General features: G+C 41.3%; 1 protein-coding gene across 1 annotated transcript in view; it reads left to right on the top strand.

The window, feature by feature from the left end:
- Positions 1-20,546, top strand: part of wdr11 (WD repeat domain 11) — a 411,155-nt gene that overhangs the window by 289,850 nt on the left and 100,759 nt on the right. Inside the window, exons 17-18 of the mRNA XM_060925398.1 lie at positions 11,820-11,926; positions 12,411-12,525. Coding sequence (XP_060781381.1) covers positions 11,820-11,926; positions 12,411-12,525 — 222 coding nt within the window. The remainder of the gene's footprint in view (positions 1-11,819; positions 11,927-12,410; positions 12,526-20,546) is intronic.

Here is a 20,546-nt window from a genome sequence, read left to right as displayed (position 1 = left end):
CAGCCCGGCCGGAGCCGGCGGCCGCGGAGCCGGCGCGCGCGCGCTCGCGGCCCGTCCGGACGTTGGCTCCAGCAGCTATTTACACTGGATCCGGTGTAAATAGCTGCCAGATCGTAATTACAGTAAACTAGTAAATACAGTTTTCTGCATCTTGCTCCTTTTTCTTTTATGTTTGTCGCCTTCCTCGCATTCAACCGATTTGAGCCGAAGTCCACTACATGTCCAAAATGGCGGTCGCGTTTACGAAGGTCACGTGACTGAAAAGGGTCCATAGCCTAACCTTACTCGAGACTTAAAAAGGGCATTTACATTCAGGGATCCTTCAGAGCGTGTTGTGCGCATGCTTGGGACCCAGTCGTGATGGGAAACACCTGATGCTGATTTGAACGCGCATAGAAGGACACTGTTTTCACAGAGACTTTGTGAAGCATTCTGTCAGGAGTGCAGCTGTAGACCGATGTAAGTGCAGGAAGAGTTTTTGCTAGCAGGTGTGATGGTTACAAAAACAAAACGTGAGGCAAGGCCAGAGTGATAAACCTGGCAAGAAACAAACATGACCGTGATGATACTTCTTGAAGTCTGTGTGAAAACAGTGTCCTTATATGCGTGTGCTGATTGCGCTCAAATCAGTATCAGGTGTTTCCCATAATGACTGGGGCTGAAGAGCGTGCACAACGTGCTCCGTGAGCAAGCATGACAAAAAAAAAAAAAGGTCGCCTGCTGTGTGACCGCAATTTTTAGCTCACCTGTATATCGCCATGCATTGCCACCAAAATGCCTCATTTTCATTGATAAACCATCGCAAAGCATCACGAGCTGTAGTGTGACCGTAGCTTTACCTCCATAGTGTAACTTATTGCACCTAGTGATCAAAATGGGAATTGCAACAAGCACTATCGAGGCCGGGGTGGCACGGTGGTGTAGTGGTTAGTGCTGTCTCCTCACAGCAAGAAGGTCCGGGTTCGATCCCCGTGGCCGGCGAGGGCCTTCCTGTGTGGAGTTTGCATGTTCTCCCCGTGTCCGCGTGGGTTTCCTCCGGGTGCTCCGGTTTCCCCCACAGTCCAAAGACATGCAGGTTAGGTTAACTGGTGACTCTAAATTGACCGTAGGTGTGAATGTGAGTGTGAATGGTTGTCTGTGTGTCAGCCCTGTGATGACCTGGCGACTTGTCCAGCGTGTACCCCGCCTTTCGCCCGTAGTCAGCTGGGATAGGCTCCAGCTTGCCTGCGACCCTGTAGAACAGGATAAAGCGGCTAGAGATAATGAGATGAGATGAGACTATCGAGGCCCATTGGGGTATGAATCATGCTGCCTCATGCTCATGACTGTTAATGACAGGGTTGCCAAATTGAACAACAATCCACGGCAGTGAAGATCTTGTTTTGTAGCAAGTTATCAGAATTAAATTGAAATAAATGTTCACAAAAAAGGCCAAGTGTAAGCACAGTATCTGTGATGCACACGATCATTTGTCTTGTAGGATATATTGCAACAGAGAAAGGGAAAACACGGAGTGGATAATGTCCATTCATCAGAAAGACAGGTTTCCAAGACTCAATTCTTTTTTTTGGGGGGGTGCTTGTTTCAAGTTGTGTGTGTGTGGATTTTAAGATGCAGTTGAACTAGAAATTTGGCTGAAACTGGTCCACCCTGGTTACCAAGAGAACCTCAACCACAGTTGAACAAGGGTACTTCTAAAACCACTCAAAACAAGCCGATAGACTGGACGCTGGATGACGGTCTGCTGTCGAATCTCACCTGCTTACTAGTCTAAAAAATTCGCCAATAACGTAAATTAAGTGCGATTGCCTCTCAATTTTGTTTGAGGCTATTGATGTCATTAATGTCATCCTGCACCACCATAATCTATAGTCAGGAGTCACGTCCGCAATCTTTGCAGAATAAGAAACGTTGACGCAAGTCGTTAGAAATTAAAATATGTGACACGTACAGTACCAGACAAAAGTTTGGACACGCCTTCTAATTCAGCTGCTTTTCTTTATTTTTATTAATTAAGGTATTTTATGTCTTAAAGTAATGATGGATTTCGTTTCTCTTTGCTTAGTTGAGTGGTTCTTGACATAACATGGAATGCATACATACATGTTTTTATTTATATATAAACATAATGCTGGGCGGCACGGTGGTGTAGTGGTTAGCGCTGTCGCCTCACAGCAAGAAGGTCCGGGTTCGAGCCCCATGGCCAGCGAGGGCCTTTCTGTGTGGAGTTTGCATGTTCTCCCCGTGTCCGCGTGGGTTTCCTCCGGGTGCTCCGGTTTCCCCCACAGTCCAAAGACATGCAGGTTAGGTTAACTGGTGACTCTAAATTGACCGTAGGTGTGAATGTGAGTGTGAATGGTTGTCTGTGTCCATGTTACCCCTTTTCCACCAAATCAGTTCCAGGGCTGGTTCGGAGCCAGTGCTGGTTCACAACTCGTTCAACTTGCGAGCCAGCTGAGAACCAGTTTGCTGTTCCATAGCTCGCGGAGCTACGTCATTACGTCACTGTATACGTCATTACGTCGCTGTATACGTCAGTTACATCGCTACGTTTGCATAAACCTTGGCGCGAATATCGAAGCAAAAACAACACGGAAGCAGCAACAACAACAATAATAATAATAATAATGGATGACTTCACGTTTGTACAGCTGCGGGTTCTTGTTGCTTAAAAATGGTGATCTTTCGCGGTCTTGTTATTATTTTGGTCTTAACAACTCCGCCCCCCCCGCTGACCTAAGCGGTTCTTTCCTCTGGCCCAGCAGAGAGTTGGTGCTAGCCTGGAACCGGTTTTTCTGGCCCCAGAGCCAGTTCTTTGTCAGTGGAAACAGAAAACCCGGTTCCAAACTAAGCACTGGCCCCGAACCAGCCCTGGAACTGCTTTGGTGGAAAAGGGGCATGTGTCAGCCCTGTGATGACCTGGCGACTTGTCCAGGGTGTACCCCGCCTTTCGCCCGTAGTCAGCTGGGATAGGCTCCAGCTTGCCTGCGACCCTGTAGAACAGGATAAAGCGGCTACAGATAATGAGATGAGATGAGACATAGTGCTGTCCACAATTATTCGCACCCCTTGTAAGGATTAGTAAAAAGCATTATTTAAAAAAATCCACCTTTTGGTGAATTTGGTATGTAAACCCCCCCCCCCCCCCCCCCCCCCCCAAAAAAAAAAAAAAAACCTCTAATGCTAGCAGAGCACACAGTCTCCTTGTATTTAAACACTTCATCAAGTAAAAATGAAGATGCTAGCCAGATTCAAACAGCGTCTTTACAAGTACCAAGAAATTTTCAGTAAAAATCCACACGAATGGACACGTGCTTCATCATCAGGAGTGGGTTAAAGCTTTGGCTGAATCCCAGGGATTCAAGTCATTTTTCATTTCCAGTAGTCTGTATTAATGCACCCATTTCGTTCCTCTTAATGGTTTGCCTCATTTGTTGGACTTCCAGGCAACTAAAACATAGCGCACAGCAAGCTCATTGGAGTTTCTCTCGCCTGCACGGAGGTTTAAACAGCAGATAGTACTTCAGATGAGTGGTGAAGTGTTCAATAATTGAAGGCCTGTTGTCTTGACATACTACGGCTAAGCTGCATTTACGTCTGTGTGGCATAAAAGTTGGCTTATGGTATCACCAGGGTTTCTATTTTATTTTCATTGTTTTATCAGTGATGAGGAGCCCACTTCTCTCTTGGTGTCTGGTGTAAAGATGTCAGAAAATGTTTGTGCTACAGAACTAATACGGGGGAAAAAAAAAAACTAGTGATGTTTGCAGAGCTGTTTTTTTTAAACATTTGTATTGAATTTTCTTTCTCCCCCCCCCTTCTTTTTTTCATAATCTGCTTCATATTAATTCCTGCAGGGTGACCAGTAAAATTCTTGTGCATACTGTGGGTAGGAGTATTGAGATGAGCGAGTAAGTAATAAGTCAGTCAGCATGCATGAGGATTTTATTGATGATCTGGAATATAAATGAAAGTGTGTATAGATATGTATATGTACCTGAGAAATCAGTCGAGACCAGTTCAACTGAGGAACATAACTACAAAGTACTGTTGTACAGAAAAACACTAAAATACTGACAGGCTCTGACAGAGCAAGCTCTTGCTGATGAAAGCAGTGGGTTATCATAAAAAAAAAAAAAATTGGAGCAGACCAAATCATTTCTATCTAATGACACATTGATGCAAAAATGAGCCTGAAATCAGAAACCTCTCAACTCGAGCAGATTACAGCAAGACTTTGCAAAGAAGTGCACTTCTAGTGTGGATTTTCAACGAGCTTAATGGTATTTTTGGCTATTCTTGGATCATTTATTTGTTCAAATTTATCGTTTGCATTGGTCATATAATTGCCCATTGTTCACTATGCAATCAGCCAACCATGTGGGAGCAGCACAGTGTGAAAAATCCTGCAGGTACAGATCAAGAGCCTCCGTTAATGTTCACGTCAAGCATCAGAATGGGGGAAAATCGCCTCAATGAGTCTGTAGCTCATACCGGCCACTGTTGTTGTGTGTTAGTTTGAAATCTGATTAATCCTATGGGAGGAGTAGCAATTTTTGTCAAATTGCATATGCTCCCTGTGTAGCCGCATCCATAGCAGGTGGCACCACCTGGTGAACAATTCTTGTTGGAATATGTCTTTAGAGTCTTCTGGATGAGTTTCATTGAAAACGTCCTAGCAGTTTACGAAGAGGAGCGTTTAATGTAACAAATTTCAGACGCCCATAAAACGTTAAATATGACGGGTGGTGCAGTGGTTACGTTAGACTTTTTCATTGTCCGTCATTTTGACGGACAGGGTCGTAAAAATTCCGTCATTTGTCCATTATTATCTGTCATTTTATTTTAACTTTTAAATGACAATGTATATAGGCTATAAATGCTATATATTTAATAACTTGTGTTTTCATGGACTCATTTTCATTTAAAAATGAATTCACAGAACAAGCTTGTATTATTTAATCATTTATTTATGTATTTATGATGCAAAAAGATGAACAGAGATTCTGACGTTCGGTCACTTGTGAACCCATTTTCCCTCCGCTATAAACATTGTGCCTTAACGGGCATATGAACAATGTTATTTTACAACGTAGCAAGACAATTGCAGTTCAAATATGAACAGTCCACTACAACGATTTAAGTGACAATCTAATTTGACCTGTTTGCGTGAGCTCAAACCTTCCTTCTGGCCCACATGGATTTAAATTGGGAGCTCGCTTGTGCATAATCAAAGTCGTCAACGGAGACTGCTGCCGAGGCAATTGTCATTAAATTTTGCGTCTTTGCCTCGGACAGACGACTTCTCATTGACGTTTTAATTTTATTCTGAAGGCTGAACCCGCGCTCTGCTGCGACACTGGAGACTGGAATAACCAGCGCCACTTCAGCCAAAGTTCTGAAGTCGGGAAACATTTCTCCCAGGGAAGTGATCAGAAGCCGGCAAGAGCCTCTGAAAGTTGGATTTCCCGACCCTGCTAGTACTCTCTTCATAGGGAGGAAATCCTGCAGCATGCGGTCTTTCTGCACCAGTGGTGCAGCTGCACCCCGCGTCTCGGCTCGGCGGAGCCTGGAACCTGACACGGAACGTCTTAAATAAAACGAAGTTATGTTTAAATGTTAGCTTGTCTACCCGTGCTCTCATTAAAATGATAGTTTAGCAGATATTCGAGCAGTGATGTTCCTAAGCTTCCTAAGCTTGCTGGGGAAGAATACAATAAATCGATATTTGTTTCATTTTAAAAACCAGAAAACAACTAGCCTAAATGAGCGCTATTGTACAGGCAGGGAAACGACACAAACAACCCAATGCATCTCTTTTTTTAATAGCAAAAATGACGTGTCTTCTGCAGAGAAGGGAAACATTAATCCATCTCACTGTGCTAGTGGTTAGAGAAGTGAGCGCGCGGTCAGGAGCGGGATGGGGGGAACAGCCTTGCGCAGTGGCTGCAGTGTATACATGAGTAGCACTGAACATCAAGACTCGCCGCAAAGTCGGCTCAGATTGAAAGTGACGGCAGTGAAGACTATGTATACTGTATGTAAGAAAACTCTGCCACAACTTGCCAATCATTTCAATTGTGTGTTTTATTATTGTTATTATTAGGCTATTATTGTTATTGGTAATACTAACGGTAAACATCCGTCAAAATGACCGACGGCCTTCTGATTTTTCCATCATAGCTAAAAAAAAATCCGTCAATGACGGACAATTGTCGGTTAACGCGACCTATGGCGTGGTGCCACCATCTTGACAACTTTTATACATACCAACCTGGAGAACATTTCCAGAGTTTGATCAAAATCTGATCGCTCCTGTAGGAGGAATAGCATTTTTTTTGTTTGTTTTTAAATGAAATTGCACGTGACCCCTCTGTAGCCTCATCCATGGTAGTTGGCACCACCTGGTGAACGATTCTTGTTGGTATATGTCTTTAGAGTCTTCTGGGTGAGTTTCAGTGAAAACATCCTAGCAGTTTACGAAGAGTAGCGTTTAATGTGACAAGTCACCCCAAAATTTCAGACGCCCATAAAATTGTAAACATCCCAGGTGGCGCCACCATCTTGACAACTTTTATGCACACCCACCTGAGGGAACATTGTCTGCGAGTTTGATCCAAATCCAATCAATCCTGTAGGAGGAGTAGCGATTTTTTTTTGTAAATTGTGGACGGACGACACATGATCGCATAAGCTCTTCCGGCCTAGCCTGCAGCCGGATGAGCTAAAAAAAAATTTGGGACCTTGGTGACTGTAGTATGGTTGTTGGTGCCAGATTGCTTGTTTGAGTATCTCTGAAAATCTCCTGGAATTTTCAAACGGAGTTCTGTAGAGATTACATAGTATTGCGCAAAGAACAGAACACATCCAATGACCAGCAGGTCTGCAGGTGATGTTGATTTAAACAGGTCAGAGGAGAATGGTTTGCAAAGATAACTCAAGTAATCATTCTTCATACCTGCGGTGAACTGAAAAGCATCTCACAACACATCAAGCATTGAGGCAGGCGGGCAACACAGCAGAAGACCACACCAGGTTTCTCTTCCATCTGCCAAAAATGGGAATCTGAGGCTATAGTAGTACTGTGCTCACTGAAAACCCGACAAGGTTGGAAACCTTACGATTGGAAAATGCGTCGGCTGGTCTGATGAATCTTGATTTCTGGTTGGGTCAGAATTTGGTGTTGACACCATGAATCCATGGACCCAACCTGCCGTGTGTCAACAGTTCAGGCTGGTGGTGGTGGTGTAATGCTGTGGGGAATGTTTTCTTGATGCACATTGGGCCTCTTAATAGCAATCAAGCATCATTTGCGTTGATGCCACAGCCTGTCTGAGTATTGGTGCTGACCACATGCATCCCTTTTTGGGGATACTTACCTTTATAAGGTATGTTTTGAGAGCAAAATGGGCTTCCCAACCAGCATTAGTATGGTGTTACTAATGAGTGTCTACAGCAATCAACTGTGCTCATGAAGTCACTGTCTGATTAATATTTAAGTGTAAATGGCATAAAACTTTGGAACACTTGTTCTGAATCTGTAAATGTAAACCAGATGCTTTTAAAAGTATTTTGGTGTGCAAGAATTTTATTAATGGTAACACTGTAGTGACAGTATCCTAAACCAAATACATCCATGAAAAATCCAGTAAATATTAAAAAAAAAAAAGTAATCAACTGCATATAGATGCTTTGGTTAATAAGGAAAAGCAAAATGGTCCCAGTAGCAGATGTGACTGTGGTGTTTAATGACACATTTGTGCATGATGAGTGCGCCAGAGGCACTGGAGGCAAACCATTGCTTCTTCGTGCTCGTTGCTCTTTTCATCCCGAGGAACATGATGGCAATAAACAAACAAACCCACTGCTATGTGCGTTGTGATCTCTGATTTCTAAAAGAATTAATGATAAAACAAGTATCATGGTCAGACCTCCAAGCTAGACACCATTTCCATGCTTTAGTTCTTCTTTTTGAACATGACAGGTAGCAGTGTCCAAATGCAGTTTAATATGGATGGACGTTTACTGTACATAAACGCTATACATGTGACTGGGTGGGCGGCACGGTGGTGTAGTGGTTAGCGCTGTCGTCTCACAGCAAGAAGGTCCTGGGTTCGAGCCCCGGGGTCGGCGAGGGCCTTTCTGTGTGGAGTTTGCATGTTCTTCCCGTGTCCGCGTGGGTTTCCTCCGGGTGCTCCGGTTTCCCCCACAGTCCAAAGACATGCAGGTTAGGTTAACTGGTGACTCTAAATTGACCGTAGGTGTGAATATGAGTGTGAATGGTTGTCTGTGTCTATGTGTCAGCCCTGTGATGACCTGGCGACTTGTCCAGGGTGTACCCCGCCTTTCGCCCGTAGTCAGCTGGGATAGGCTCCAGCTTGCCTGCGACCCTGTAGAAGGATAAAGCGGCTACAGATAATGAGATGAGATGAGATGTGACTGGGTTTGCGAGCTCTAGATAGAGGATATTTACACGGTTGTGCGAAGATATGAAGTTTATCTTCGAGTGGTGAAAATATTTAACACAAGAAGATAAACTTCGTATCTTCACGCCACCGCGTAATGTTCTTTATATTATATGGACACATCCACACACACAAAAAAACGCAAGCTAATCAAAAGAATTTTAATTTTCAACTGGGTCACCATTTTGTCAACAGGCTGATGTGTATCATCAGCGAGAAAACAGTAGGAGTGATGTCATCGGCGTGAAATATCGGGAATTATTATACACACGACACTTTCTCGATGGAATAAAAACGTGTTCTATTCCCTTCTAGCAGGTTCCATTCATTTGGTTTGATAGCATGCAGTATTGTTAGCATATCGCTTATCCTACATGTACAGTATTACACCACTCTACCCAATGGAGAAATGAGCTTTGAATATGGTTTACAATATTGCATGGTTGTCAAGACAACATGACGTCACACGTCAGAGCTGATGCGAATATTCGATGAGAGAGTTTTCTGCTGCGCACGTGCAGAAGTATTTCTTTGTTCGCCAGCGGCACCTGCAGTAAACTGTCGCAGTGAATTGAAAATCCCATAAGATACGTATTACACGTAAAACTTCCGCGTTAGCCGCCACGTTTGCTTCGTTAAATACGAAAGATTTTGAGAAAATTTTGAAAGTGAACAATACAAATATGTATGAATAATAATAATATTGGCTGGCTTTTTTTGTGGCATATCAGATATATTCCATTCAGCTACTCGTCTTCGACTCGTTCAAGATCATGCTAATTGAATGGAATAAATCCGATTTTCCACTCAACACCAGCCAGTATTATTTAAATACGTCACTCAGATCCGCGATTTTTGTATGAAAAGTATGAGTTTTTCAACACGAGAAGATAAACTTCTTCATATCTTCAAGCCAATCTGTGATTTTTTTTCTTTTTTCTATAGACACACGTGTATATGTATTTTTATTTATTTAAAAAAAAAAAAAAAATATATATATATATATATATATATATATATATATATATATATATATATATATATGTGTGTGTGTATGTGTATATATGAGCCATTCCACCAAATCGGTGCCATTTCTGTCCCTAGAAAATTATATGTACAGTATAAATGCACATAAAAATGTACTTTAAAATACATTTCCTTATTACGCAGAATGTCCTGCACATTGATCTGAGTTCAAATTTAAGATATATAATTGTAAGGATTAATAAAAACTACCTAAAACACTGAAAAATAGCATGTGCTACCTGTCCCCGCACTCTGACTTTATACTTAACTATGAAATATTATGATTAAAATCCTTCAGAAACAGTATTTCTTTTGCACTGTTGTGTGACTCCATATCCTATCCATGGTTTAAATATATTTTTTTCATAAGAAATCCACAATATCTTAGTTAAAATACACATTTTAGTCGTGTCCCTGGGTTTTCACTCAGTCCTGTTACCCAAACATATTACCCCATCTGACAAATTTGGAACATTCCATAAATCACATGCCCAACAGGAAGTTACATCAGTTGTGCCTTCTGAAGGCCATGGGAAGACCAAAAGTTAGTTCTCTCATTTACTTTTCTGTATATTTGATGATTTTTTAACTTTGACTGATAAGGTCAATGTCAACATACTGTCCTGTTACTTAGATTATTTCTTAGATATTTGTTTATTTTAAAAATACAGATTTTTGGTAAATCACTAGAATGTGCTAAGTGTGGTCATGCTACTATATTAGCGATGACGCCATGTGGCTTAATTCCATGTATTAGCTAATCCTAGGCTAAAAACTCAGTCCTGTTACTTTCAGAGTTTTGGTAACAGGACTGAAAAAAATGCAGCCATCTTTGACTTCGAAACCTTGTAACGTAGCCTGAGGTTGACCAATACACATATTGAATAGTTAAATATGTGTGTTATTATAATCAGTGTTGAAAAGATATAACAAATTAAGTTTAATTTGGGAGTGGTACAACAAGCAAATGGCACCCATTCGGTGGAATGTCCCGTGTGTGTGTGTGTGTGTGTGTGTGTGTACAGTATGTGTATATACACACATGTATGTATGTTATTTATCAGCTTAAGGTCGGTCCGTATGCTGAAATACCGTGACCTCGGTCTTAAATACTGACCTCGGCCCGAGGTTACGGTATTTCACCATACAGACCGACCTTAAGCTGGTAAATAATATTTTTTTTTTTCTTTACCAAATTCTAACCGAAAACGAGAGCGCCCGAAAGGGAAAACCGAGCCGAGCTGCCATTTTGAATCCTCATTCATGGCTGTAATGCAAATGGCTTCCTCCTCGGTATACAAGTGCACTTCCATGGCAGGAAAAAAAACTACATTTTGCCGCCTGTGTAGTCCCCTGTTTATACAAAATTGAGTCATTCAGGATTCAGCCATGTTTTTGCTCAGCGTTAGCAACAGAAACAGGTTTTAGCTTTCTCCTGAAATGTTTTCTTTTATTTCTTCTTCCTCAGGGTAGTAAAACTCACTTTCGCTGTGAACACTGTCGTTATCGCTATCCGTGCTGTAAAATTAATGCCATTCTCCTGAGAAATGCTGGCAAAAATTTATAAGATTTTTGATAAAAAATATTATCAATAAATCTTGTAAAAAAAAAAAAGATAAATATTGACAAAAATTGCTACCATGTTTGTTGTTGTTGTGAACGAGCGAGTTGCCAGAGGTCCGTAACCGGGGTCCGTATTGTAGGATACGGACCCGCTCACCAGCCAATCAGAGCGCAGGATTTGATGGAAATCGGACCACGAAAATAATAGAGATTTATGTCACGGTTTTGAATCTGCATGTCCCAGATGTGGCACGTATGACAAATACGAGTGGTGTATTTCCCAGTAAAATACTCATTTCCATATAATATATACAGTACCAGTCAAAAGTATGTACACCCCTACTCATTCATAGGTTTTTCTGTATTTTGACACTTTCCTACATTTGTAGAACAATACTGAGGACATCAAAACTATGAAATAACATCTGGAACATGTATGGAATTATGTGGTAAACAAAAAAAAAGTTTCATCTTTTAGATTCTTCAAAGTATCCAGCGTTTACCTTGATAATGCTTCGGACGCTATTAGCATCATCTTAACCAGCTTCATGAGGAATGCTTTTTAATTAATAGGTGTCTCGTCAAAAGTTAATTAGTGCAATTTCTTGCCTTCTTAATGCATTTGAGATCAAACAGGAAATAATACAGTAAATAGCCCTCTTCCACACCTGTAGTAATCCATATTATGCCAAGAACCGCTCAAGTAAGTAAAGAGAAATGACAGTCGAGGTACTTTTACTGAAATGAATCTGCTGGTTATTGTAGGGGAGCATGGGCAGCATCGCCTGCATCGCATGGAAGGGTGACACGCTAGTACTCGGAGATGTGGATGGAAACCTGAATTTCTGGGATCTGAAGGCCCGTCTGTCCCGGTAGGCGTGTGTTTTATATTTATTCAATTTACATAAATCCATTTCTTATTTTCAATTTGTACACTTTATGTAAGATTGTGGGTGAAAAAAAAACGGCTTTAAAAAAAAAAAGAAAGCTCATGCTGTGTTTATGAGGCATTGCATCATCACCTGGTGTTCTTGATTATGGCATTTTGGGATCTCGTCAGAAGCAAGATCATTTTTGTGAACGGGTTTGCTTCAATTACTTTTGGAACAAAATGTGACCAGTTGATTGCGTTACACGCTTGCAAGAAAGTCAGTCTGTTTCAGTGTGTGTGTGTGTGTGTGTGTGTGTGGTATGCAGTAGACACACAAAACCACGATTTGTTGTGGTATAGTATTTGAATATATTGTACGTCAGTTTCAAATGAATGTGTGTGGGGTAGAATGCCAAGGTTTCACTGCACTTGATTTTCATTATTTTTTCAGTGAAATGCATTCTTTCTCGTGTGTGGTTCCTTAGGGGAATTCCCACACACCGAGGATGGGTAAAGAAGATCCGTTTCGCTCCTGGAAAGGGCAACCAAAAGCTACTGGTGATGTACGCTGACGGAGCTGAGGTGTGGGACACAAAAGAAGTGAGCTTCAGTTCTTTTTCCTTCCTGCTAACCGACACAAACCAAATAATTGATTGAACCAAGGCTGATGCTGGCCTGAAATCCTTTCTCATTGTCAGACTTTATTTTATTTATTTATTTTTAAATAAATGTATGGGAGGTTGATTGACGCAACACAAATATTCCACATGAAAACACGCCTCTATTGTTTTGCCTAATTCAGCAGCGGGAGCTTGCGGGGACTCGGCTTGGTTCCTAAGAGGTTGTTTAGACTGGATCTATCCAGATAGCTGGCTCCAGATCTTGAGTCCTGACGGTGGAATGATTTTAGTCATGACCAGTGAAAACAGTGCAGACCATTTTAATCTAATTAGCATTTTGAGGAGATTATTGATTTAAAGGAACAGTCCACCGTATTTCCATAATGAAATATGCTCTTATCTGAATTGAGACGAGCTGCTCCGTACCTCTCCGAGCTTTGCGCGACCTCCCAGTTAGTCAGACGTGCTGTCACTCCTGTTAGCAATGTAGCTAGGCTCAGCATGGCCAACGGTATTTTTTGGGGCTGTAGTTAGATGTGACCAAACTCTTCCGCGTTTTTCCTGTTTACATAGGTTTATATGACCAGTGATATGAAACAAGTTCAGTTACACAAATTGAAACGTGGCGATTTTCTATGCTATGGAAAGTCCGCACTATAATGACAGGCGTACTAACACCTTCTGCACGCTTCGGCAGCGCATTGATATCTGAGCTCCGTATCAATGCGCTGCCGAAGCGCGCAGAAGGTGTTAGTACGCCTGTCATTACAGTGCGGACTTTCCATAGCATAGAAAATCGCTACGTTTCAATTTGTGTAACTGAACTTGTTTCATGTCACTGGTCATATAAACCTATGTAAACAGGAAAAACACGGAAGAGTTTGGTCGCATCTAACTACAGCCCCAAAAAATACCGTTGGCCATGCTGAGCCTAGCTACATTGCTAACAGGAGTGACAGCGCGTCTGACTGCGTCTGACTGACTGGGAGGTCGCACAAAGCTCGGAGAGGTACGGAGCAGCTCGTCTCAGTTCAGGTAAGAGCATATTTCATTATGGAAATACGGTGGACTGTTCCTTTAAAGCGAGACGGCCTTTTAATTTCATAAAATCAGTTCCCTCTGAAATGTGGTCATTGTGATTTTTGTTTATTTCTGTAATATCTCACAAAAATCAGGCCATTCTGTGGCTGGGAAGTTATTTAATTTGAAGAGATTCCCGAGCAAATAATATGCATGAAATCTCTCACTTCGCGCAGTCAAGCAGACAGAAGTAGTCTGTGTGCGCATGCGCAGGTTTACCACCACTTTCTTATTCTGGGTTTTACGGCAGCTGGCTTACACAGGTTTACCTTAACCGTGCACTGACAGTTCCATCATTCTGTCGCTAAACGAACAGCTAATCACACCGAGGTGCTCGCTGACTGCTGATATTTATTAGTTTGGTCCTGCTTTTCCTTTCCTTCGCAACGTAACGTCTTTTCTTCTCACTTTCCGTTACTGTAGTCGGTCTTTCACGTTTCGTTTGTGTCCTCCGTTTTTCTCTCCTGTTTCAAATTTGTATCCCACAATGCCTTGCGTGAACGGGGAAAGCCCACCACGTGATGCATGGCGTAGTATCTTGTATTGGGTCATGGTGAAGCAGGAAAAAATAGCGGAGAATTTGGGGCCACGTGGCCTTAAATTCATTAATTGTTCTATTGGGGAAAAAAATCACTAATAAAATTGGAAGTCTGTGATTCAAATTCAGTAGCTTTCAGTCCACTAAGCAAAAATAATTGGGTGTCGGGAAAATTCTTTTTATGACCTACACTTGAAAAATCTGAAAGGCAGTCTAGCTTTAACATTTCCTGTGATCTGAAAATGAATGTTTTATTGTTTCACATGGCCGGGAATACACACTGATGGATTTATGATGTTGGTTTGTTACACTTGCAACAACGGGTCTCAGAATGGGGTCCAGGGGGTCCATGATTTTGTTTCTTTTGTGACGGTGGTGGAAATCAAAGCTGAGCTCTAGTATCATGACCTATATGTATTATTGAGCTCTTATAGTTATTAGCTCTAAACTGTCCCCAAGTATTTACAGTTGCAGTTAATTTACATACACCAATATAAACAGGTGCTTTCAGACCAAACAGTTCTACGTACTTATTGAGAGGAACCTACGCCCTGGGAATGTCCCCCCAGAATTACATACCTTCAAGACCTTTTTCTGTTTGAATTTGTACTGGATATAGGTGGGTTGCCTCATTAGATATGCAAGACATGAAGTGGAGGTCATCTAAGCTCACTCTTCTCAAAGCGTTATTATCGCTGGGGCGCCTTGCTCGTCGTTAAAACGCCCTGCGCTTGCACGGTTTTGGGCTACTCAAATCAAACAAACCATAAAACTGGCAAAAGTTTCTTCCGGGTTCCCTGTGAAGTGATTAAAGCGTATATCACGGGTAAATTCAGAAGCAAGATCAATGTAATTCTCCTATTTTATATTAAACTTTGGTCAAATATCTGTCACATTTTGCATTTTGTACAATTTTTTTTACCTTGCGCAATACCAGAAAAATTCAGTTGAAATCAAGCCATTTGAGGCGAATTGGTCCACCTCTGAAAAAACTTGCCATTTGGATTTCCCGGCAAACATTGATTTTCTTGACTTCGCGTGCAGGACGCCTCCCTCTGAATCCTACATCAGCGCTGGTTTGTTTATGAGGAAACGACCTGGTGGTTTTCTGCAAATTTCTTCAACGTTATCGCGTAATTATTAAAATGGTTAACAGATGTATCGTAGGAGGGTGTAGCAGCACCAATCTTGATGGGATTAGTACTCATCGTTTTCCAAAAGACCGGACAATGAGAGAGAAATGGGAGCGCTTGGTCTACACAGGCTGTGCACTGAAACCGTGCAAAGCTCTCGCAGCCTGCTGGCGCTTCCGCAGGTAACGTCACGAATCTGGCTCCAGACTCCCTTGGGATTTTTCCAGACGTGTTTTGTTATTTTATTTTTTTCTGCTGTAGACAGATGGCCTTGTGCAAAATTACCCTTCTGGATGAGTGTGTAAAGGGACATTCTTTCATATAAAAAAAAAAAAAAACACGAAATTGGTCCAGAATATGCACTTTAAAAAAAAAAATCTTTGTGAATGATTTACCTGGAAGAGAAGAGCAGGGAGGATTGAGAATCGAGCCGCTGTGGTTTGTTTACACCTGATACTAAAACTTGTAGCGTCCAAGCAACCACTACAAAGACGCATACAAAGAGTCCCAAAATTCCTCCTTACCTGGGCAAAAACGATACAGGATTTATCTTGTAGTGTCCTGATCCCCAGATCTTTAACCCAGCCACATATAAAAAGTTGTACACCTCCGTGCTCTTCCACGTTTTAGTCTGTGTGTCCGTGTAGAACGATGTCTGCAGCACCAGGTAGTTTAAGATGTCAGGGAACTCAATGGATGGATAATTTTCCAACTCATAGGAAAAATCCTTCTTTGACAGCGTGTAAGGATCTAATCCCATCGCAAAGAGCAACTTTCTGAAGGTCTCTTGACCGTGCATTGGCCTTTAAACTGCGAAAACAGTCAGAAACGGTTTCACGAGCTCTTTGCAGAAAGGCAGCCAAATCGGTTTGCCTGACCACCACTTCATTCACCGGAAGTAAATTCGCAAGCAAAAGTCAAGTGACTGAATACAACCTATAGGAAGTGACGCAAGCCCGCTTGCTAGTGTACGATAGCAGGAAATGCTAGCAAAGATTTTTATATTTCACTCAGTGATGCTGTATTTCCTCTGTTGCGTATACGCTTAATAAAGCCTGGACTTCACTGTCGGGCCATTTGTTCGTTGCAAATAGTTTACACAGGTTTTTAAAAATGGCCGCTACCAATGCTGCATTGATCAATCAGTGGACACTTGCATCGCTCAAGGTCCCGCTTGTGCAAAGAGAGACCCTAGCCTGAAGTAAAAGCATCGCTCAAGGTCCCGCTTGTGCAAAGAGAGACCCTAGCCTGAAGTAAAAGCTAAAAAAAAAAAGCACCTGTAGTCATCATGGACATGAATGTTGGGCTTTTCTGTGAACTGTACTTTTTCTGTGGAAGAATGATACAACAAACATCTTCAATCAGAATTTCAGAAGAAATTTCATCTTTATACTAAGAATTTGGTGCACAAGTTTTAATTTATTTTAGATTTTTCGACATCGACGCAGGGTCTAAATTATACATACACCCACTTAGATTATTAATTCAGTCATGCTGAAAGTTCCAAAATGTCTTTTAGCTTGCCAAGGGTTCTTAACTTCCTGATAGTGATCATTATTGACTACCGCTGAGAGCGTCTCTCTGCCAACATAAAAAGGGTTTGTTTGACAGCACTCACTGGAGTGAAAACCCAATATTAATATTGCCATGATGTTCATGGCCATGTATGTAAACTTCTGAGCTCAACTGTAAATAGTTGGCTTTAAGTGTGGGCAATAGGACATAAATACTACAGTGGTGCTTGAAAGTTTGTGAACCCTTTAGAATTTTCTATATTTCTGCATAAATATGACCTAAAACATCAGATTTTCACACAAGTCCCAAAAGTAGATAAAGAGAAGCCAGTTAAACGAATGAGACAAAAATATTATACTTGCTCATTTATTTATTGAGGAAAATGATCCAATATTACATATCTGTGAGTGGCAAAAGTATGTGAACCTTTGCTTTCAGTATCTGGTGTGACCCCCTTGTGCAGCAATAACTGCAACTAAATGTTTCCGGTAACTGTTGATCAGTCCTGCACACCGGCTTGGAGGAATTTTAGCCCATTCCTCCGTACAGAACAGCTTCAACTCTGGGATGTTGGTGGGTTTCCTCACATGAACTGCTTGCTTCAGGTCCTTCTACAGCATTTCGATTGGATTAAGGTCAGGACTTTGACTTGGCCATTCCAAAACATTCACTTTATTCTTCTTTATTGGATTAAGGTCCTCAGAAATCTCCTTTGTTCGTGAACAGGAACTTTTATTCTTCTTTAACCATTCTTTGGTAGAACGACTTGTGTGCTTAGGGTTGTTGTCTTGCTGCATGACCCACCTTCTCTTGAGATTCAGTTCATGGACAGATGTCCTGACATTTTCCTTTAGAATTCGCTGGTATAATTCAGAATTCATTGTTCCATCAATGATGGCAAGCCATCCTGACCCAGATGCAGCAAAACAGGCCCAAACCATGATACTACCACCACCATGTTTCACAGATGGGATAAGGTTCTTATTCTGGAATGCAGTGTTTTCCTTTCTCCAAACATAACGCTTCTCATTTAAACCAGAAAGTTCTATTTTGGTCTCATCTGCCCACAAAACATTTTTCCAATAGCCTTCTGGCTTGTCCACGTGATCTTTAGCAAACTGCAGACCAGCAGTAATGTTCTTTTTGGAGAGCAGTGGCTTTCTCCTTGCAGCCCTGCTATGCACACCATTGTTGTTCAGTGTTCTCCTGATGGTGGACTCATGAACATTAGCCAATGTGAGCGAGGCCTTCAGTTGCTTAGAAGTTACCCTGGGGTCCTTTGTGACCACGCCGACTATTGCACGCCTTGCTCTTGGAGTGATCTTTGTTGGTCGACCACGCCTGGGGAGGGTAACAATGGTCTTGAATTTCCTCCATTTGTACACAATCTGTCTGACTGTGGATTGGTGGAGTCCAAACTCTTTAGAGATGGTTTTGTAACCTTTTCCAGCCTGATGAGCATCAACAATGCTTTTTCTGAGGTCCTCAGAAATCTCCTTTGTTCGTGCCATGATACACTTCCACAAACATGTGTTGTGAAGATCAGACTTTGATAGATCCCTGTTCTTTAAATAAAACAGGGTGCCCACTCACACCTGATTGTCATCCCATTGATTGAAAACACCTGACTCTAATTTCACCTTCAAATTAACTGCTAATCCTAGAGGTTCACATACTTTTGCCACTCACAGATATGTAATATTGGATCATTTTCAGAAATAAATAAACGACCAAGTATATTATTTTTGTCTCATTTGTTTAATTGGGTTCTCTTTATCTACTTTTAGGACTCGTGTGAAAATCTGATGATGTTTTAGGTCACATTTATGCAGAAATATAGAAAGTTCTAAAGGGTTCACAAACTTTCAAGCACCACTGTATCTCATAAGACATACGGTACACAGTACTGTGCAAAAGGCTTCGACACATGTAAAGAAATGCTGTCGACCAAACATGGCTTAAAAATATTGAAATGAAATGTTTCAACATTAAAAAAATACTATAAACAGCAGTAAGCCATAATAAATTCAACAAAGTCCATGTTTGGTGTGAGACGACCCTTTGCTTTAAAAAAAAAAACAATCGTAGTCTCAGGTCAGGCTTGTAGTGCTAGAGTCTGACTCATGCCCTAATTTTAAGGACTCGGACTTGAGCACTGATGACTTGGACTCGTGCATTAACTGCATTCGGACTCGTAAACATTCCATAATAATTTGGCATAAGATATTTATATCTACATTAATTTTTGTACTAATTTCGTGCAAGAGTGTCATACTTGTGCGCCTTGTCGCATGCATCAGATAAACTCTCGGGCGGACTCTTGCGTGCACGCCATAAACGACCACACCTGCACAGGATTAAAGCGCAGTCAGTGCACCTATATTAAAAACTGTGGAAAAAATACTCACTTTACGAAGTATTGAGTTGCGTAGCTGACACATTACCGAGCCTTATTTCCTTGTTTGGTTTCCTGATTTCCTGTTTCTCGTCTTTTGATTCTGCCGAGTGTACGATAGCCTGTTTGTGCCTCGCTCGACCTGTTGCCTGTTTCACTGTTTTATGATTTTGCCTGCCATTCTGGATTGTTTACTGTCTTCACTTGTATTAATAAACACATCATCTGCACTTACATCTGTCTCATAACTATCTCTGACACAATACTTCACACTCCCTGACAAAGAGAATGTACATTCACCTGTTCATAGGTCATGTTCAGGAACAAACTAATGTTAATGGGGTAAAACAGCCACCGTCAAATGGTGCAGTTGAAGTCTTGTTCTCGGACTCGAATCGGATCAATAGTGGACTTGACTTGGACTCGACTCAAAATTATTTTAATGACTTGAACAGTCCAAGGACTTGGATAGGCTCCAGCTTGCCTGTGACCCTGTAGAACAGGATAAGCAGCTGCAGATAATGGATGGATGGATGGACTTGAACACTGGGGACTCGAGACCAGACTCGGACTCGAGGTTTAGTGACTCGACTACAACACTGTCTCAGGTACAGTGAGTGCAGTTTTATGCGGAAATGAGCTGTAGGTTTTACTGAGCGTCTTACAGAACCAGCCACAGTTCTTCTGGACACTTTGACTGTCACACTCGCTTCTTCATTTTGCACCAAAACCCAGCAGCCTTCATTATGTTTTCTTTTTTAATCTGAAAAATGCTCTTTTATGTAACATGCTGCTCAGATACAACCTTTTTTTTTTTTTTGCAACATTTAATTTTGTGCTGGAAAATGAATGTTTAGAACCCCAAAATGTTTTTGTACTGACTCCATAATGAAAAAAAAAATAGGGGCTTAAGACTTTTGCACACTACTCTCCATGAAACATTGTGTAAACAGGGTAATGATGTGCGTCACAATTTGTATTTAAAAAGGGCTAAAAACAGAATAAACCATAAAAAAATGAGCAACTCTCAAACAAATGTTATTGTACCTCAGAAAAAGTGACGTATGGATAATTTACCACAATATTATTATATTGTCATGTTGCCCAGCCCTAGTTGGATTTACAGTTAGGTCCATAAATATTTGGACAGAGACAACATTTTTCTAATTTTGGTTCTGTACATTACCACAATGAATTTTGAACAAAACAATTCAGATGCAGTTGAAGTTCAGACTTTCAGCTTTAATTCAGTGGGTTGAACAAAATGATTGCATAAAAATGTGAGGAACTAAAGCATTTTTTTAAACACAATCCCTTCATTTCAGGGGCTCAAAAGTAAT

Source organism: Neoarius graeffei, chromosome 7 (genome assembly GCF_027579695.1).
Source record: "Neoarius graeffei isolate fNeoGra1 chromosome 7, fNeoGra1.pri, whole genome shotgun sequence".
NCBI classification, from domain to species: Eukaryota; Metazoa; Chordata; class Actinopteri; order Siluriformes; family Ariidae; genus Neoarius; species Neoarius graeffei.
The sequence above is the reverse complement of the archived record's forward strand: the minus strand, read 5'-3'. Positions and strand labels throughout refer to the sequence as shown.